This window comes from Pararge aegeria, chromosome 25, assembly GCF_905163445.1.
Source record: "Pararge aegeria chromosome 25, ilParAegt1.1, whole genome shotgun sequence".
Taxonomy (NCBI): Eukaryota; Metazoa; Arthropoda; class Insecta; order Lepidoptera; family Nymphalidae; genus Pararge; species Pararge aegeria.
In genome coordinates this window covers 1831709-1847897 of record NC_053204.1, presented here as the reverse complement: position 1 = coordinate 1847897, position 16189 = coordinate 1831709, and the positions used below count along the sequence as shown (strand labels likewise).

The 16189-nt window shown below is 36.4% G+C and overlaps 2 protein-coding genes across 7 annotated transcripts in view; one reads left to right on the top strand and one right to left on the bottom strand.

Moving 5' to 3' along the window:
• The window catches only part of LOC120634789 (heterogeneous nuclear ribonucleoprotein L), a 442186-nt gene extending 440060 nt beyond the window's left edge, over positions 1–2126 (top strand). For all 5 annotated transcript variants that reach the window (XM_039905592.1, XM_039905591.1, XM_039905590.1 and 2 more), the window contains one exon: positions 607–2126. In XM_039905592.1, coding sequence (XP_039761526.1) covers positions 607–610 — 4 coding nt within the window. In that variant the 3' untranslated portion in view covers positions 611–2126. The remainder of the gene's footprint in view (positions 1–606) is intronic.
• Positions 2127–9637: 7511 nt separating this feature from the next.
• Positions 9638–16189, bottom strand: part of LOC120634834 (zinc finger protein 354B-like) — a 40628-nt gene continuing 34076 nt past the window's right edge. For both annotated transcript variants that reach the window (XM_039905661.1, XM_039905662.1), the window contains exons 22-25: positions 15917–15968; positions 11867–11923; positions 11038–11114; positions 9638–10151 (exon numbers count right to left, since the gene is read on the bottom strand). In XM_039905661.1, coding sequence (XP_039761595.1) covers positions 10077–10151; positions 11038–11114; positions 11867–11923; positions 15917–15968 — 261 coding nt within the window. In that variant the 3' untranslated portion in view covers positions 9638–10076. The remainder of the gene's footprint in view (positions 10152–11037; positions 11115–11866; positions 11924–15916; positions 15969–16189) is intronic.

Here is a 16189-nt window from a genome sequence, read left to right as displayed (position 1 = left end):
TCTTTTAAAATAGATGTAAGTTTTTAAGGTTTTTTTTTTTGTATTTCGAACGATGCTTCTCGATTTACCGACATTATTTAATGCGTGTGTGTGTATTGTGGTAAAAATAGTCACTTACCTACATATCAAAAAGACAAATAAGGAGTTAGTGAGTTACCAGTATTAGTAATAGCCTTTTAAGTCGAGGTATTCGCTAGGTTTTTTTATTGTTCTTTTTTTTCGTTTCTCTGTTTTTTGGTTCGTTTCACTTTCAATATATTGTTTATTTTTCTACCCCTTCACTTTTAATGATTTTTTTTTTACAGACATACTTAATTACTTTATTCCTACTTAACATTTGCGATCTAGACGAACAAATATTGAGGTTCTAACCAGAATATATATTTCAAAAATTCTATAAAAATTTTAATATAATTTTTAATTTAAAATCGTAACTCTGCTTTTTTCGATTCGATTCATAAAATGGAAAATAAATTTAATGTGTGTAATTTGACAGTTTATTTTCATATTGACAGAATAGCAGGGACAGTTCCTCAAGTATGTTTTTCGGGTACGATCGCACTGTGTCAATACATGCCAACTTACATGAACGTATTTGCTTTCTAGCTAACGGCGATCTGGCGGAGCACACACAAACACACATATCAAGACGGACGGCAACACATAGACACACACAGGCACACCACTACGAGTGCGGGGGAGGGGGGAAGTTGGGATTGCCATTGCCAAAACAAAAATAATAACCACAAAAAAGTGTAGTTAAAAAATACATTATTTCTTTGGCACCACATTTACAATAACACCCTGAATGTAAGGTAATTTTTCCCCGCAATGGCAACATTTCTATAATTCCTTTGCCGTCACACGAACTTCTCTTGAGAACTTGATCAATTAGGTAAATTTTTGTGCAAAAATAACTGCACTTTTTAAACGTCATAGTTTATTTGTCATAACAAAAATATGTAATTTTTTAACTCTCCTTTCATTAAAACACAAAAAGACACTATTTTTTTAAGAAACATTTTTCCTTTCAAGAATGATTTTTATATGTAATTTCATTTATTCGCTTATGTAGTCAAATTTGACACATCTTCATACAAGAACAAGGAAAGTTTGTGTGACATTAATAATATTTTTATAATTTGTGATCTATTTCACTCATATAAAGACATTAACAGGTAGTTTTTTTTCTTTATTATAATATTAGACACAGTAACAATTCTCAAGTAACACGATTACATTTCCATTTTTTTTTCTTTTTCACTTAATTTTTTTTTTTATATAATTTTTAGTTTTTTATTTCTTGGACATACCGTCCAATGCGAAGCGCATTTTGGATTATCGGTTTATTTCGTCGAGCGGCTTAGAATTTATAAGCATTATTCCCATTTTTAATTAATTAAGGTAACATTTAGATTTTAGTTTCTTATCATTCTATTTGAGTGCCGTTTTCAAACACTGGCGGTTTAATATTTTCTGTAGCTGATTTCTACTGGCGGTTTTATTCGTCAGTCCAGCATATTTTACTTTAAAATTATATTTATTTAATGATACAACAACCTTTTTTGTATACTTATATAATAGTATAAATATATATTTTGAAACCAAAGCGTTTTTAGGCTGTTTTTTTTTTAATCAAATTTGGATGCCGAGTGTTTTGAAAGCGGTACTGTTAAGAAAAATATAATATATAGCCACTTATCCCATTTTTAGTGACGGATAAAAAATTAATTGGTAGTTTTTAATTAATTAATAAAAATAAATTAGTTTTTGTGAATACGTGTGGTACGCAAAGACGAAAAGCTGTGGATTTTTTTTCTCTGAATTTGTTATGTATCGATTGCGAATTAGGGCCAGCGTACACCGGCGGACGAGAAGAGGAAATTAACTTGCTGTAGCATCCCGGGGCATGCCGATGGACTTAGGTGCATTCCACCGCGGTAGTTAACCGCCAGTGTCCCACCATGCCCATAATAAATGTATTGTGCTTCGTTTAAGGCATTCCGCCCGCCGGTGTGCGCGGGTCTTCTTTGCGTACATGGTAATTTGGTTGTACGGTTACAAAAACTTGTCAGTTGTGAATTTGTACAAGAAAATAAAGTAACGGTGGTTATGGAGGTAGCCCATTTTGAGTTTTATTTTTTGTTTGAACTATTTTAATGATATTATATAGGCCCCATGCTTTCGAGTGTGCATGTCTTTTCCACATCTGCATGTGTTTCGTGACGTTGAGGTGAACTGTTGCAAACGCCTTTTAAATACGAGATATTTGCTCCCCCATATTACAGTAAACACGCATAATTTTTAGGAATAATGCAAATGAGTTATAAATATAAATCACATTTTTTGAATTAACATCACATGATAAAACTTTTAAAATTTTGAACAAAGAAATTCACTATAAGAATTAGCATTCCACAATAATATGTAATTTTTTAAAATTTAATTGAAGGGTGACTTGTGATTAAAAATTCATTTAATTGAATTTTCTTACATTGAAAAAATTGAATTATTTCAATTAATTCACGTTTACTTTAATAATTTAATGCAATTTTATAAATTTAAAATGCATATAAAAAATTGATAATTCCTCCAAGTGTAGGTAAAAGCACTAATAAAAATTATAACAATTTAATAATGTTGCTAAAAATTAAGCGTGGTATTACATACTGGAAATACAAGATATCAATTAATTAAATTAATGTATTAAAACTCAATTCAATTTTATTATGGAATTAAATATTTTCCTTTGCGTAATGTAACGATTCAGCTTAACTATAGTATGTCAAGTTATTAATTCAAGAAATACAACATTCGGTCATTTTAATATTGGTATCAATTGTGTCAAACTTTAGACTGTTGAAATTGACTAAGATTACAAATTTAATTCCTATCTCTGTTAAAAGACGATAGCGTAAAAATGATCGCACACTGCTTCAAGTGGATCAGCGTCATCCTCACTCAACACATACATTGGTTCAAAATGAACTGAAAGTGCCAATACTATTTTGATGGCCCATTTCACTTGTACTACAAAAGTACAGGTGGTTATTAATCGACAAGTGTTAACACTGGCAGAATACCTAGGGGAGCACCCCTTTGAACACAATAGCCTTTCAATTCAAGGTCAATTAAAAGCCAATTTTAAGAAACATAATTTTTACAATGCACTTAGCAGAAGTCACTCGATTTTGAAAACTGCCATACCTCTTTCAGCGGAACACTTACCCATCAGCGGAGAAAAAGTTTTATTGAAAAAAATTACAACTCATCTTAGGCACATGTTGACCGTCTACTGCAGCAATGTGCGTTCAACTCTACTTCTGTCAATTTAGGCTTAGCCATAGTTTGGTTTCGAACAAAATTGCTACCATTATCCATTTCTGAGAACCAAAATGTGTAATAATTATAAGAAAAATAGAGTTTAGCACTTCTTTAGGCTAGTAGTAAGTGTCGTTGCGATGTCAATTATATTCGACTAGTGGAAAAAAAAATATGACCGTAAACAGATTTTCTATAAATTTTTCTTAAGAACAATAATAAAAATAAAATAAATAAAATGTGACGATTGGACTTATATATAATGTTTGCTAGACCTTGACTGCACAATAATTAATTGAGTGCGTTCATATTTCGCAGGTGATCTTCATTTAAATTTAAAAAAAAAACAACATTTTTCCACGCCATTTTTTATCTGCGCCTCTAAATACCGAGAGTATAGTAATAAAATATGGAGTGTAATTTTATAGAATATCCCACAAGGAAACCCAATTGAATTGTTTGTGTACAATTCAAGATTGCCTGCAAAAGTGTGAACTTGAGTGCCTCATTTAGGTACTGGTTTTTTAGAATTACTAGGTCGTCTATATACCAATAGAACACAGTTTTTTTGTTTTTTCAATTAGATGTTTGTGTTTGGTGTGAAAATTGTCATGATTACTGTTTATGATATGGCACTTAATTCTAATCAACGGTGGTATGATCTGATTGTATAGAAATCGTCAATTCTTAATTAATTATTCCAAAAATAACATAGTTTTTGGAGATTTTTTAACGCCTGCATTCGTTTGAATTTTATAGTAAATAGTGATAGGAAATATGGTTGGTAATTTATATATAATCAGAACTTACATCGTCTTATGATTCCTGGATATCACTGTGTTGATATATAAATACGTATTCATATTTTGATTAGATATCTGTAATAAATAATTTTTTTCATAGTGTAACCAGTGTTATAGTCGGCACAAAATTAATTAAAGAAAGTCATAGTCCTAAAAATAGCTGATTAAAAAACCATTGTTATCAGAATAATAGATGCATATCTTTTTCTCTAGGAAATATTTTCAAATTAATAAAAAAAAAATGTGTTAGCGTTTAGGACTTCGATGTCGTGGTAGCTTACTATATTTTATGTGGGATGTATATATGGAATGAGAAATTGATATCTAAATTAGTTTTTTTTTATAATTTCCGTAATAATATATTGTTTTTTTGTTGTGTGTGCTAAGAATGTTGTGTAAAAAATAATAAGAAAATTTAACAAAAATGAGACAGTAGGCACTGTTGAAATCCTTTATCCCTTTTTAGCAGTAATTATTGTAAAATTAAATTAATGATGGCTCTGATACTGATGAATATTCAAAGGCGAGGCGAATAATTGAATGTTCCAACAAATTGAATACATTGAAGTTTTAGTGGGATTTTATTGCATTCAAATAAGTTTGAAGAAAGCATTAAATTTTTAATTGATGATTATATGCATTCAATTTAAATAACATTCGGGTAAGAGTAAGCGATTGACTTGTTTAATGATTTTACAACATTTACTTCTAAACTGCATACGCCTGACATTATACAAAATGAACGAAATCACGCTCAAAATATACTTGTATTATGATATTCACAGCATACAATGTATGGTAGGGCTACTGTTTTTCGCAACCGTTTACTGTCACCTGCGTTAAATATTTGTGACCTATATCGTTGCTACCTTAACCACTTGGAGCTCGTTATTGGTCAGATGAATATTTAATGTGAGTAAATTTCACATTATTACTGAAGCATATGTAACTTTACAGTAATATATGTTGATACAAAAGTGAATGTTTGCATAACTCATAGATACACGTACTTTACATACAGCACGAAACCATGCCTATGATACTCGGCGAAACATAACAAAGGCACTCTAGCATTTTACATAATTTTAATAAGAATAATGTAACAATTTTATATTTTTAGTTTGTCTCTTATTTCTAGACATTGCATTGGTAGTAGGTACTTGTAGTTACATGGTAAAAAAATACATTAAATACATGTCAACACAACAAAACTTCTTTCATTTTAAACACTACCATTAGTACATATGCAAGATTTTAAATTAATTTTGGGTAGGTATACCACTTTAGTTGCTGTCTGCATTAGAGCATCGCGGTGACTCTAAGCTCTATATATCTCTATTGCCTAGGTGAGATGAGGGCTGCGTTAAATTAATTCAGGGTGGTTATATATGCAAAATTAATTTATAATTTTCTGATCGAACCCAATGATGTTAGAAGTATAAAAAATTATTACAATTAAGAATTTCTTTCTTTTTTAAATGTTGAATAAAAAAAAAGGTGGAACTGCATTACCAAGCATTTTAATTAGTGATGACAATTGATGACACAGAACGCAAATGTATTTGTACATAATACTGTGACGTCACAATATAATACGTCACAGTAAATCACACGCCTCCTACAAGATGAACGCATGATGGCATGTATTTTTATTGAGAAGGAAAGAGAGCACTTTTCGATATTCATCGTCAGATATAGACAGCTCGCTATTGTATGCGACGGTGTAATGAATTCAGTTTGGTAACTACCATTTCTAACTTATAACATCAATGGAAAAGACCACAAACATTTGTGATTAAAATACATGCAGGTACGAGAGAATTCGGTAGTTGTTTTATGAAATTTCGTTAATTTTTAATCTATAGTACGAAATTAAATTTACAGTTTAGTTTTTTGTATTTAATTATAATTCAATCGACATTAAACTATAATTAAATTGAATTTGAATTTCGTAAATTTAATTCTTCCGTGTAATTAAAATTTTAAGTCGAATGTTCTTCAATTGAAATAGAATTAGTTTCATTACGTATACAACAACTACCGTATTTAATAATAAACACAAGCAAAACAAAACGTTGGCTTTCCAATACCTATAAAAATCTGATAAAGTAACTTAGAAATAGATTTTAAAGGAATGCGGTCATGGGCGTACCCAGGGGAGGTCATTTACCCCCTCCCCCTGTATCGCGAAAAAAAAAATATATCGCAGAAAATAATTTATGAACTCTTTTAAAAATGTATGGCGGCCAAGATACAGACAGACAGACAAAAATTAAAAAAAATACAGTTTTTGCTTCAGTATCGATTAAAGAGGAACCGCTAAAAAATATTTAAAAATCTTCAATGTTAAGAATTCACCCATTACAATTTTATTTTAAGTATAGACTAGCTATAAAGACGAATCATTCTATACACTACACTTGATATTACTAAAACTTCATGTAGTGTGTATAACAAAACAGTCGCGGACGATCTTATTAAAAAAAAATTCAATTTCACCCCATAGGCCATAAGAAGCTAGGTACGCCCATGAATGTGGCGTAAACTTTAAATAATCTTTCAGTATTTATGTTCAAAGTTACTTGCACCCAAACTGACGAACATTTACAATGAAATTTCACAGTGAATCCTAACACACAGTGTTGGTTCCATCAATCTGAATGATCTACATGTAAATTGTTCAATTATCTGGTAGAACTTACACTCCGTTGGGTTGCATTGTGAGACTTCATAGTTATGTTTCATAGTCAATCAGTATTTCCCCGATAAAGTAATAGTACTAACAAATTCAAGCATCGACAATCGACAAAACGCTGCCATCAAGAGTTTCCCGACTATTTTTATTCAATAAAAAACACGAAGAAATTCACAAACATGATCGAATTCATGACCAAAGAAACCATTTTTTGCACATAGAACAAGGCGGTAAGTACATACTCCAAATAATAATTGAAAAGTATTTTATATACATACATTATATATTAACGTTACTTTATTTATAGTAGAAATATTTTTAAATTTTTATTTTTTAGTTCTCAAACGATTTCATCTCAATATAAAACACAAAAGCAAAGCCGAAAAGATAAAAAGAATTAGACGACCAATGCTTGGGAGAGAAAATCTTAATAATCTGAAATTTTCGCTCAGACGCTCAACCGACAAAGTACACAACAGTGTTTAGGTACATTACTATCTACTCATGTAGGCTGTTTTGTTATACTTTACTTTTTTTTGTTGACAATATAAGTTTATTCATCGAAAAGCGTCAGACTGCCTGACACGGACATGCCGATTTTTTTTTCAGGCAGGTAGGCACATTCATTAGTTAGGACTTTATATACTTAAAAATTGAACCCAGAAGCATGCCTAACAACATTCATCATTATGACGTGCCATGTTTAATATAATTGCTCAAATATATATATATATATATATTTGAAAAAAAATTAAAAGTACTTTTTTTTATTATAAAAAAAAAGTTTTAATATATATCGTCGCAAGTGTACCTTATTTTCGCACCAAAATTATTATAAATGTAAAGAAGTTTAAAAATATATATGTTAGGTATATATGTTTGAAATGTAAATAGTAAGTTATTAAAATTATAATGATTTCGTTTAATTTTATTGTATAGTCTATGTCATGAAGATATATTTAATGTTAGGAGGCTGCACGTAAGACGCGAAAACAAATGTAAATTGTATAGAAATAAACAATGTTTTTGATTGAGCTGTCTTTTTTTTTAATGAAAAGAACTTAAATGTCGAATCCAAAATACTTACATATTTCGAACCGTCATGATTTCGTCATTGTATTCAAAATGGCCGAAAATTGAATGAATTTTGGCGCGGTTTTAATGGACATAGAGAACAAAGTATCAACGATATCAGTCTGCACAACTAAGACTATAACTTCTGTTACTCAGACACTGGACTAGCTGTCCAAATAATGACAGCTCAGATGCATTGAATGAAGTACATACAGAATCTTCATTCAGTAATTATTGTATGCTGTGTGAAAGTGATAACGCCCGGCTCACAAACTTTTCCCATTTTCCCATTTTATGGTGAAACATTTACTCGCTTAAACATTACAGGTAAAATAATAGCTGTCTCCTGCTAAATGGTATGAAATGGCCGTTTATTCGAAATTGGAATGGTTTCCAACCATTCTAAAGTGGAGTGGTTTTGATGAATATTAGTCGTGTACACGGTTTCCGTATGTTTTTCATTCGGTGCTTAAATCACCCACGACATAAACTAATAGCACTTAAAACACAATTTGGCATATTCCTGAATAGAATAATGATTTAGAACAATCCTTTAATTCGTATGTTACTCGTGTTTAAGAGTATATCCATAATTACAGCATAACTCTAACTTGAACAGCATAAAAAGTAGGTAGTAATATACATAAACTAAAAGTATTAAGTTTCCTTTTTATTTTGCTTCATTCACATTTTTTTCCTCTCAAGGACTCAAGGTCTTCTGTACATTTCCGCCATTTTTTTTATAATCTTCCTTTTTGGTCTGGATTCCTATAATTTTGAAATATCTGAACTAGGATCCATTTTTTAAATAACCGTACATTCGAAGGCGGTTTTTTTTGTTTTGAAATTTATTTTTACTTTCTAAAACTTTTGATCTGGGTTCTCACAATTTAATATCAGGAAACAGTTTTGTTCCAGTAGGTACTGTTATGAAAACCAAAAACAAGTTGAAAGGTGAGGTAAAAACTCAATGACAAATACAAAATTGGTTTGTGGAGTAAGACAAGGAGGGTTGACTTCACCAAGGCTTTTGTATATCTCTATTTTAGTACTACGGCCGCGGAGGTACTACCGCCTATCCCCCGATTATATCAAGGTTTTAAAATCTTCTTGTCCACCAGCAAGAGCCCGGAAAATTCCGGAAGAATTGAACCCGGCTATTGAGCATTTTGCCTCCCTCACCAAAAATACATTAGTAATTTGTCCATAACACGTGCCGCGACCGCAACGGGGACCGAGTTCGAATCCCAGCACGCCCCTCTGACTTTTCTAAGCTATGTGCGTTTTAAGTAATTAAAATATCACTTGCTTCTACGGTGAAAGAAAACATCGTGAGGAAACCTGCATGCCTGAGATTTCTCCATAATGTTTTCAATGGCGTGTGGCGTCCACCAATCCGCACTAGACCAGCGTGGTGGACTACGGCCTTAACCCCTTCTCATTGTGGGAGGAGGTAGAATAAGTCAAAAAAATTTCAATTAAAATGTTACGTTTTTTAAAATCTTTTATAAACCAAAATTCCCAAAACAAAGTTCAAAACATATATTGATTTATCATTACTTATTAGTATTTTAACGAAATCAGGAGCAAATTAATAATTCAATTCTTGTATTCTTACATCATCGTTAAGTGAAAATGTGCGGCAAAATGCTCACAAGCGCCCACTCTAGGGTTAAGTTGGCATGGAAAAGGTTTAAAACAAAAACAAATATGTAGAAAACGTGCCAATAAGCTTTATTATTTCATTTATATATAACCCAATAATAATATATTAAACTATAAACCGAAATACATATAGTTGTTAAAATTTATTATGACAATGAAAACTTGACCCTGTCGGATGGTTTTAGGATCGTTATTATACACATGGCCCACTTGATGGCAAGTGGAAACCTGCGAAAACCACGTCCTGCAACGTGCCGGTTTGTGCCCATCAACCTGAGCCGTAGATGTGAAGCCACGTGTGTTTTAATGACACCGGAAACCACGCCCTGCTGACCGGAGCTTAGCGGCAGAAATAAGCATGGCGATAAATCGGATCTCCTCATATCTTATTTTACTCCGAATTTATTAAATTTGGACATTCTTCATCGCCCACTGAGTGACCGACTCAGTATATCCATTGCATATTGTATGTTAGTTAGTACACATGATTCGGGGCCCTGGTTGGTAACTGCTGTGCTTTATGCGTTGATCGCCACCCACCCGCTGCTGCCATCAGGTAGTTCGATAGGCACCAAGCGAATCGCGCCGTTTTCCTGCAAATAATAATATAATACATTATCTCTGCGTATTATCTAGAGACGAATCTAACGCCATCTAGTTATAATACTGGGAATACTGTTTCCCAGTATTGTAACTAGATGGCGCTCCTACGCGCTGACGCAGTGGTGAGCGCTGTCTTATAAGTGGAAGGTCCCGAGTTCGATTAACGTTTGGGGGAATTAATAATTACTTTTCAATGTTTTTTTTCAAGCGGTGATAGCCCAGTGGGTAGGATTTGGACTTCATTTTCGATTTCGAATCCCAAAACGCACCTATAAGTTTTCTAAGTTATGGGCGTTTTAAGTAATTAAATATCACGTTATCAACGGTGAAGGAAAACATAGGTAACCTGGAGTGCTACATAATGATTACAAATGTGTGTGGGGTCCACCAATCCGCACTGGGCCAGCGTGGTGGATTATGACCTTAACCCCTCCTCATAGTGGGAGGAGACCCGAACCCTGTAGTGTCCGGTAATGGGTTGATATGACGATGATGGCGTTTTTTAGATATAAAAAAGTAAGGTAGTTACACCATAGTTCGTCACGTTCGAATTTCAAATAACTTTTCCACACTAGGGCATAAAACCGCATATTACGCGCGTATTTAACGGCCGATTGGCGCAGTGGGCGGCGACCCTGCTTTCTGAGTCAAAGGCCGTGGGTTAGATTCCCACAACTGGAAAATGTTTGTGTGATGAACACGGATGTTATTCAGTGTCTGGGTATTTATATGTATTTTATAAGTATTTATGTATATTATTCAGTAAAAAAATATTCAACAGTTATCTTAGTAACACAAGCTACGCTTACTTTGGGGCTAGATGGCGATTTAAAAAAAAAACCTTCGTAATGGGGTGATTAACGAGAATATTATTACCTGTTCTCCACTGATCGTATCCTCAGATAAGTGATCTATTATCGTCCCTTCAGTCTTCATAGCTCCGTCCACGTCATCTGCCAACAAACAAAAGCATCCATCATTTGTAATTCGCCTTTAACTCTCTCGCCTCGTTATGTAGGAGCTGTTGCCCGCGACTTCGTTCGCGTTTATTTAGATTTTTAAAGAATCCCGTAGGAAAAAGGTTTATTTCCCGAGGCATAAAATTTAACTATGCAAAATTCTGTCCAGATTGGCTTGGCCCCTAATACCTAATGGCAGTGTGGTGCCGCAGATCAGAATAGTCACCACCGTTCCTCATTCGAAAAGGGATACAGCGGGGAACGAGCAGCAGCGTCCTCTGTGCTACTACTACATCTACTGTGATTAAACCTTCCCGTGCGTGCGTGCGTGCGTGCGTGCGAACATGTTTATGGGGGAATCAAGTAAAAGGGCTTGACTAAAATAATTATTGCCTCATTCCATTAGTTAAGATAGCCTGTAAGAGATCACTTTCAGTGATAAAGCCGCCTTTTGCACATAATTATGTTAAAGTAAGTATTCCTGTGTTTGTTTCTTATATTATGCAATGAAAATGTTAAATAAATAAATAAAATACTAGATACTATTAATATTATTTAGTGTCAGAGGTTATTTGTTATATAATTTTTTTATATTTTAATAGTTAGCCCTAGACTGCAATCTCAGCTGCTGTTAAGTGATGATACAGTCTGAGGTAATCGGTTTCTACGCGACATCATTCAGAACGCTAAATTTCTTAGCAGCATGTTTGTTATTAGCATGAATTAAACAGCAATATAATACTCACGTAGTGTCAGCACCGTTGAATCGTCTCTCGCTTGGATAAGACTTATACTGGATTTATCTGGAAATACAAAACCAAATATTATTTATTTATACTCTTTATTTGTACACCACATCATTCAGAAAAACAAAACAAAAAATAACAAACACTTAAAGAATGTAGTAGGATACAAAAGGCTGCCTTATCGCTAAGTAGTGAACTCTGCCAAGCAACCTTAGGATTCATCATCACATCATCATCACATCAACCGATAGACGTCCACTGCTGGACATAGGTCTTTTGTAGGGAGTTCCAAGTTCCACGATTCTGAGCCGCTTGGATCCAACGGCTACCTGCGACGCGCTTAATGTCGTCTGTCCACCTCGTTGGGGGTCGACCAACGCTGCGCTTACCAGTACGGGGCTGCCATTCCAGCACCTTGGGACCCCAACGTCCATCCTTTCTCCGAACTATGTGCCCGGCCCATTGCCACTTAAGCTTCGCGACTCGTTGAGCTATGTCGGTAACTTTGGTTCTTCTACGAATCTCCACATTTCTGATTCGATCGCGTAGAGATACTCCGAGCATAGCTCTCTCCATCGCCCGCTGAGTGACTCTAAGCCTTCTTATGAGGCCCATAGTTAACGACCATGTTTCAGAGCCATAGGTCATCACTGGCAACACGCACTGTTCGAAGACTTTCGTCTTCAGGCACCGAGGGATTTTTGACGAAAAGATGGCACGAAGTTTCCCGAACGCTGCCCATCCGAGATGGATTCGGCGGTTCACCTCCTTCTCGAAATTGGACCTACCTAACTGGATCGTGTGTCCTAGGTATACGTATTCGTCAACAATTTCGAGTGCAGTGTTCTCAACGATTACTGGTTGAAGCGGAACATGAGCATTAGACATAATCTTCGTCTTGCTCATGTTCATTCGTAGGCCAACCTGTTGAGAAGCTCTGCTGAGGCCATTGAGCATCGTATTTAGGTCTCCCAGAGTCTCTGCCATTATGACTACATCGTCGGCAAACCGAAGTTGAGTGATGTACTCGCCGTTAATGTTGATGCCAAGTCCGTTCCAATCCAGAAGCTTAAAGACGTCCTCCAACGCAGCGGTAAATAGTTTCGGGGAGATAACATCTCCCTGTCGCACGCCTCGCTGCAATTGGATTGGTCTCGTAGTCTGATCCTGTATACGAACTGACATAGTGGCGTTTTTGTACAAACACTGCAACACTTGGATATACCGGTAGTCAATTCGGCATCTCTGCAGTGACCTAAACACAGCCCAAGTTTCCACCGAATCAAAGGCTTTTTCATAGTCCACAAACGCTAAGCAAAGTGGCCGGTTATACTCTTCAGTCTTCTGTATAACCTGCCGCAGCGTATGAATGTGGTCTATGGTACTAAAGCCCTTACGGAAACCGGCTTGTTCGGGAGGCTGGAAGTCATCAAACCTACGAGCGAGACGATTCGTAATGACTCTCGAAAACAGCTTGTAGATATGACTCAGCAGCGAGATGGGTCTGTAATTCTTCAACAAGGTATTATCACCTTTTTTGAAGAACAGAACCACCACACTCCTGTGCCATGCCTCTGGCGTTGTGCCTTGGTGAATAACGGAATCAAACAATCGCTGAAGGACTTTCAGTATCGGTTTTCCACCTGCCTTCAGGAGTTCTGCCGTTATTCCGTCATCACCCGGCGCCTTGCCATTTTTAAGCTGCTTGAGAGCCACACTAATCTCGTATAGTCTGACGTCTGGGATATCTTCAGTATATTGTCGAGTTAATTTGGCTCTAGGATCCTTAGCCAAATCTTCAACAGGCGTCTGTACTGGGGTGTACAACTGTCCATAAAAGTTCTCAACCTCACCCAAGATCTCAGGTTTGGAAGAGACAAGACCATTATTGGTCTTCAGTCGCATCAACTGGCTCTGACCGATAGACAGATCTCTAGCGAACACTTTAGAGCCTCTGTTTTGCTCGATGGCATTTTTAATACGCTCTGTATTGAAGTGCCGCATATCACGAGTCTGTGATTTAGAGATCTGCCTATTAATCCGCCGGTAAGCGGACGCGTCTGCTATAGACTGTAGTCTCATCTCTTGCCTCTCCGTCATAAGCTTGAGTGTATTGGTTGAGAACCTATTGGCCTTGTTTCTACGGTGGGTCTTGTAGAATTTGGACCCGACTGTTTGGACAGTTTCCACCAGCCTGTTGTTCAAATCGTCCACAGTGTCGCAATCTGCTAGGCAACCGAACCGGTTCTGTAGTTCTAGTTGAAAGCTCTCGGGGTTTTGAATATGGGCACGAGTAGGCCGGAGTGTAGACTTCACCAGTCTGACTCTTTCAAGTTGAACGTTTATACTCAATGTGCCTCTTACCATACGGTGATCACTTCCGGTTTTAACCCTGTTGATCACAGAGACATCATTGAATACATGCCGTTTGGTCGACATGATGAAGTCGATCTCGTTTCTCGTGGAACCATCGGGGCTTATCCAGGTCCATTTCCTGTGTGGCCGCTTCTTGAAGAAGGAGTTCATCATATAAAGGCCCTCCTTCTCCATGAAGTCAGCCAACATTTGACCCCTGTGGTTCCGTTGCCCATACCCAAATTGCCCCACCCTCAACTCTGAACCAGTTCGCTCGCCAAGCTTCGCGTTGAAATCCCCCATCACAATATTGTAGTAGGTGTTCGAGGCATGTATGGCTTTTGAAATGTCCTCATATAAAACCTCTACATCCTCGTCTGGGTGTGCCGAAGTCGGCGCGTATACCTGTATGACCTTCAACGAATACCGTTTGGTAATTCTGAGTATAAGGTATGCTACCCTGCTCGACACACTTTTGACTTTTACAACATTGTTGACGAGAGACTTGTGGACGATAAACCCGACACCACCCTGTGACTGTTGGTCACCCTCCCGGTAGTAAAACAAGTTGCCGGATTCCAAGATTATCGAGTCCTCCCCCTCTCGCCGGACTTCAGACAATCCTATAATATCCCAGCGCAACTTGCTCACCACTTCTTCCAGCTCAACCACCTTTCCATCGGTCCTCAACGTGCGTGCGTTGTATGTTGCCAGGTCAAGTCGTCGGGGTTGGCAGCGGAATCTCTGCCGGAGATTCTTAACACCCCTTGCCCCGCCGTTACCATAACCGCTGCCAGAGCCAGGAATAGCGGGGCCGCCGGGAACTAGGGGCTGTGGTTTTTTTCTCATTCCCATTAAAGATATGCCCGATAATGACCACGCTGGGCAGGCGGGTTGGTCATCGCAGGGCTAGACTGATCGCCCCGGCGTCGCTGCTGCCCGACACCGGTCTGTGCCATTTGTTCAGCCTAGCCAATTCAAAGTGGTTATACCGCCACTTGTCGGTCGCCAGAGCCTCGTCGGTTAAACGGCAGGGTGCACCACGTGCAGGTGAGGTTGGCAATTTGGGACGCTGACTGGTACTAGCCACACCCACTTACACCCCCTTACACCTTAGGATTAGGAAAACTAAAAAGAAAAACGAAAAGGTGGGGTACACTGTTTAAAACAGATACATCAAATGAAAAAATAAAATTATGCGACTCCTGCCACTTTATTGGGTACGCGTCTCGTATAGTTGGTACTATGCGCTTGTCGGTCTTTTACCTTCAATAGGGTTGTCATAAGTCATCAGTTGGAATATTTTGAATTAGTATTTTTGAAAAAGTAAAGATGCTTCTTTGATTTAATGATTCCTTATAAATATACTTATGCACCCTTTCAACGGTTTTTCGTAATTCGGTTACACGTTGTATGTTTAATAATGCAGCCGTAGATACGTCGGTTCCTTTATATACATAAATATATATATATAGGAACCGACGCCTGTACTGATGAGTTTACACAGGTACAAACTAAACATATAAAAGGTTGTTAGTCTTTGGTACAACATCCTTCCTAGTAGGATCCAGGTCTGGGTTCTCTTTCTCTCTTCTCTATCTGTGATCAAGCTGGTAATACGTGTGCCTTTTTTTTTTAAACCAATTCTTTATATGAATTGCTTGTCTTTTTTACCAATCGTCAATCAAAACTCACCGTTTTTTTCTTCAGCGACCAACTCTTGAGATTCTTCTGATGTTTCGTATATCTGGAAACAATAAATAAACACCAATTCTTGTTACTCAAACCAGGAAAAAAAAATCGTATTTTTACTGTCGTCTGGGAACGACTACCGTATAGTACCGTTCCTAACAGGTTAGCCCGCTACCATCTTAGACTGGATAACCACTTACCACCAGGTAGGATTACAGTCAAGGGCTAACCTGTAGTGGAATAAAAAAGAAACATATTTGTCTTCAAGTAGTCCTA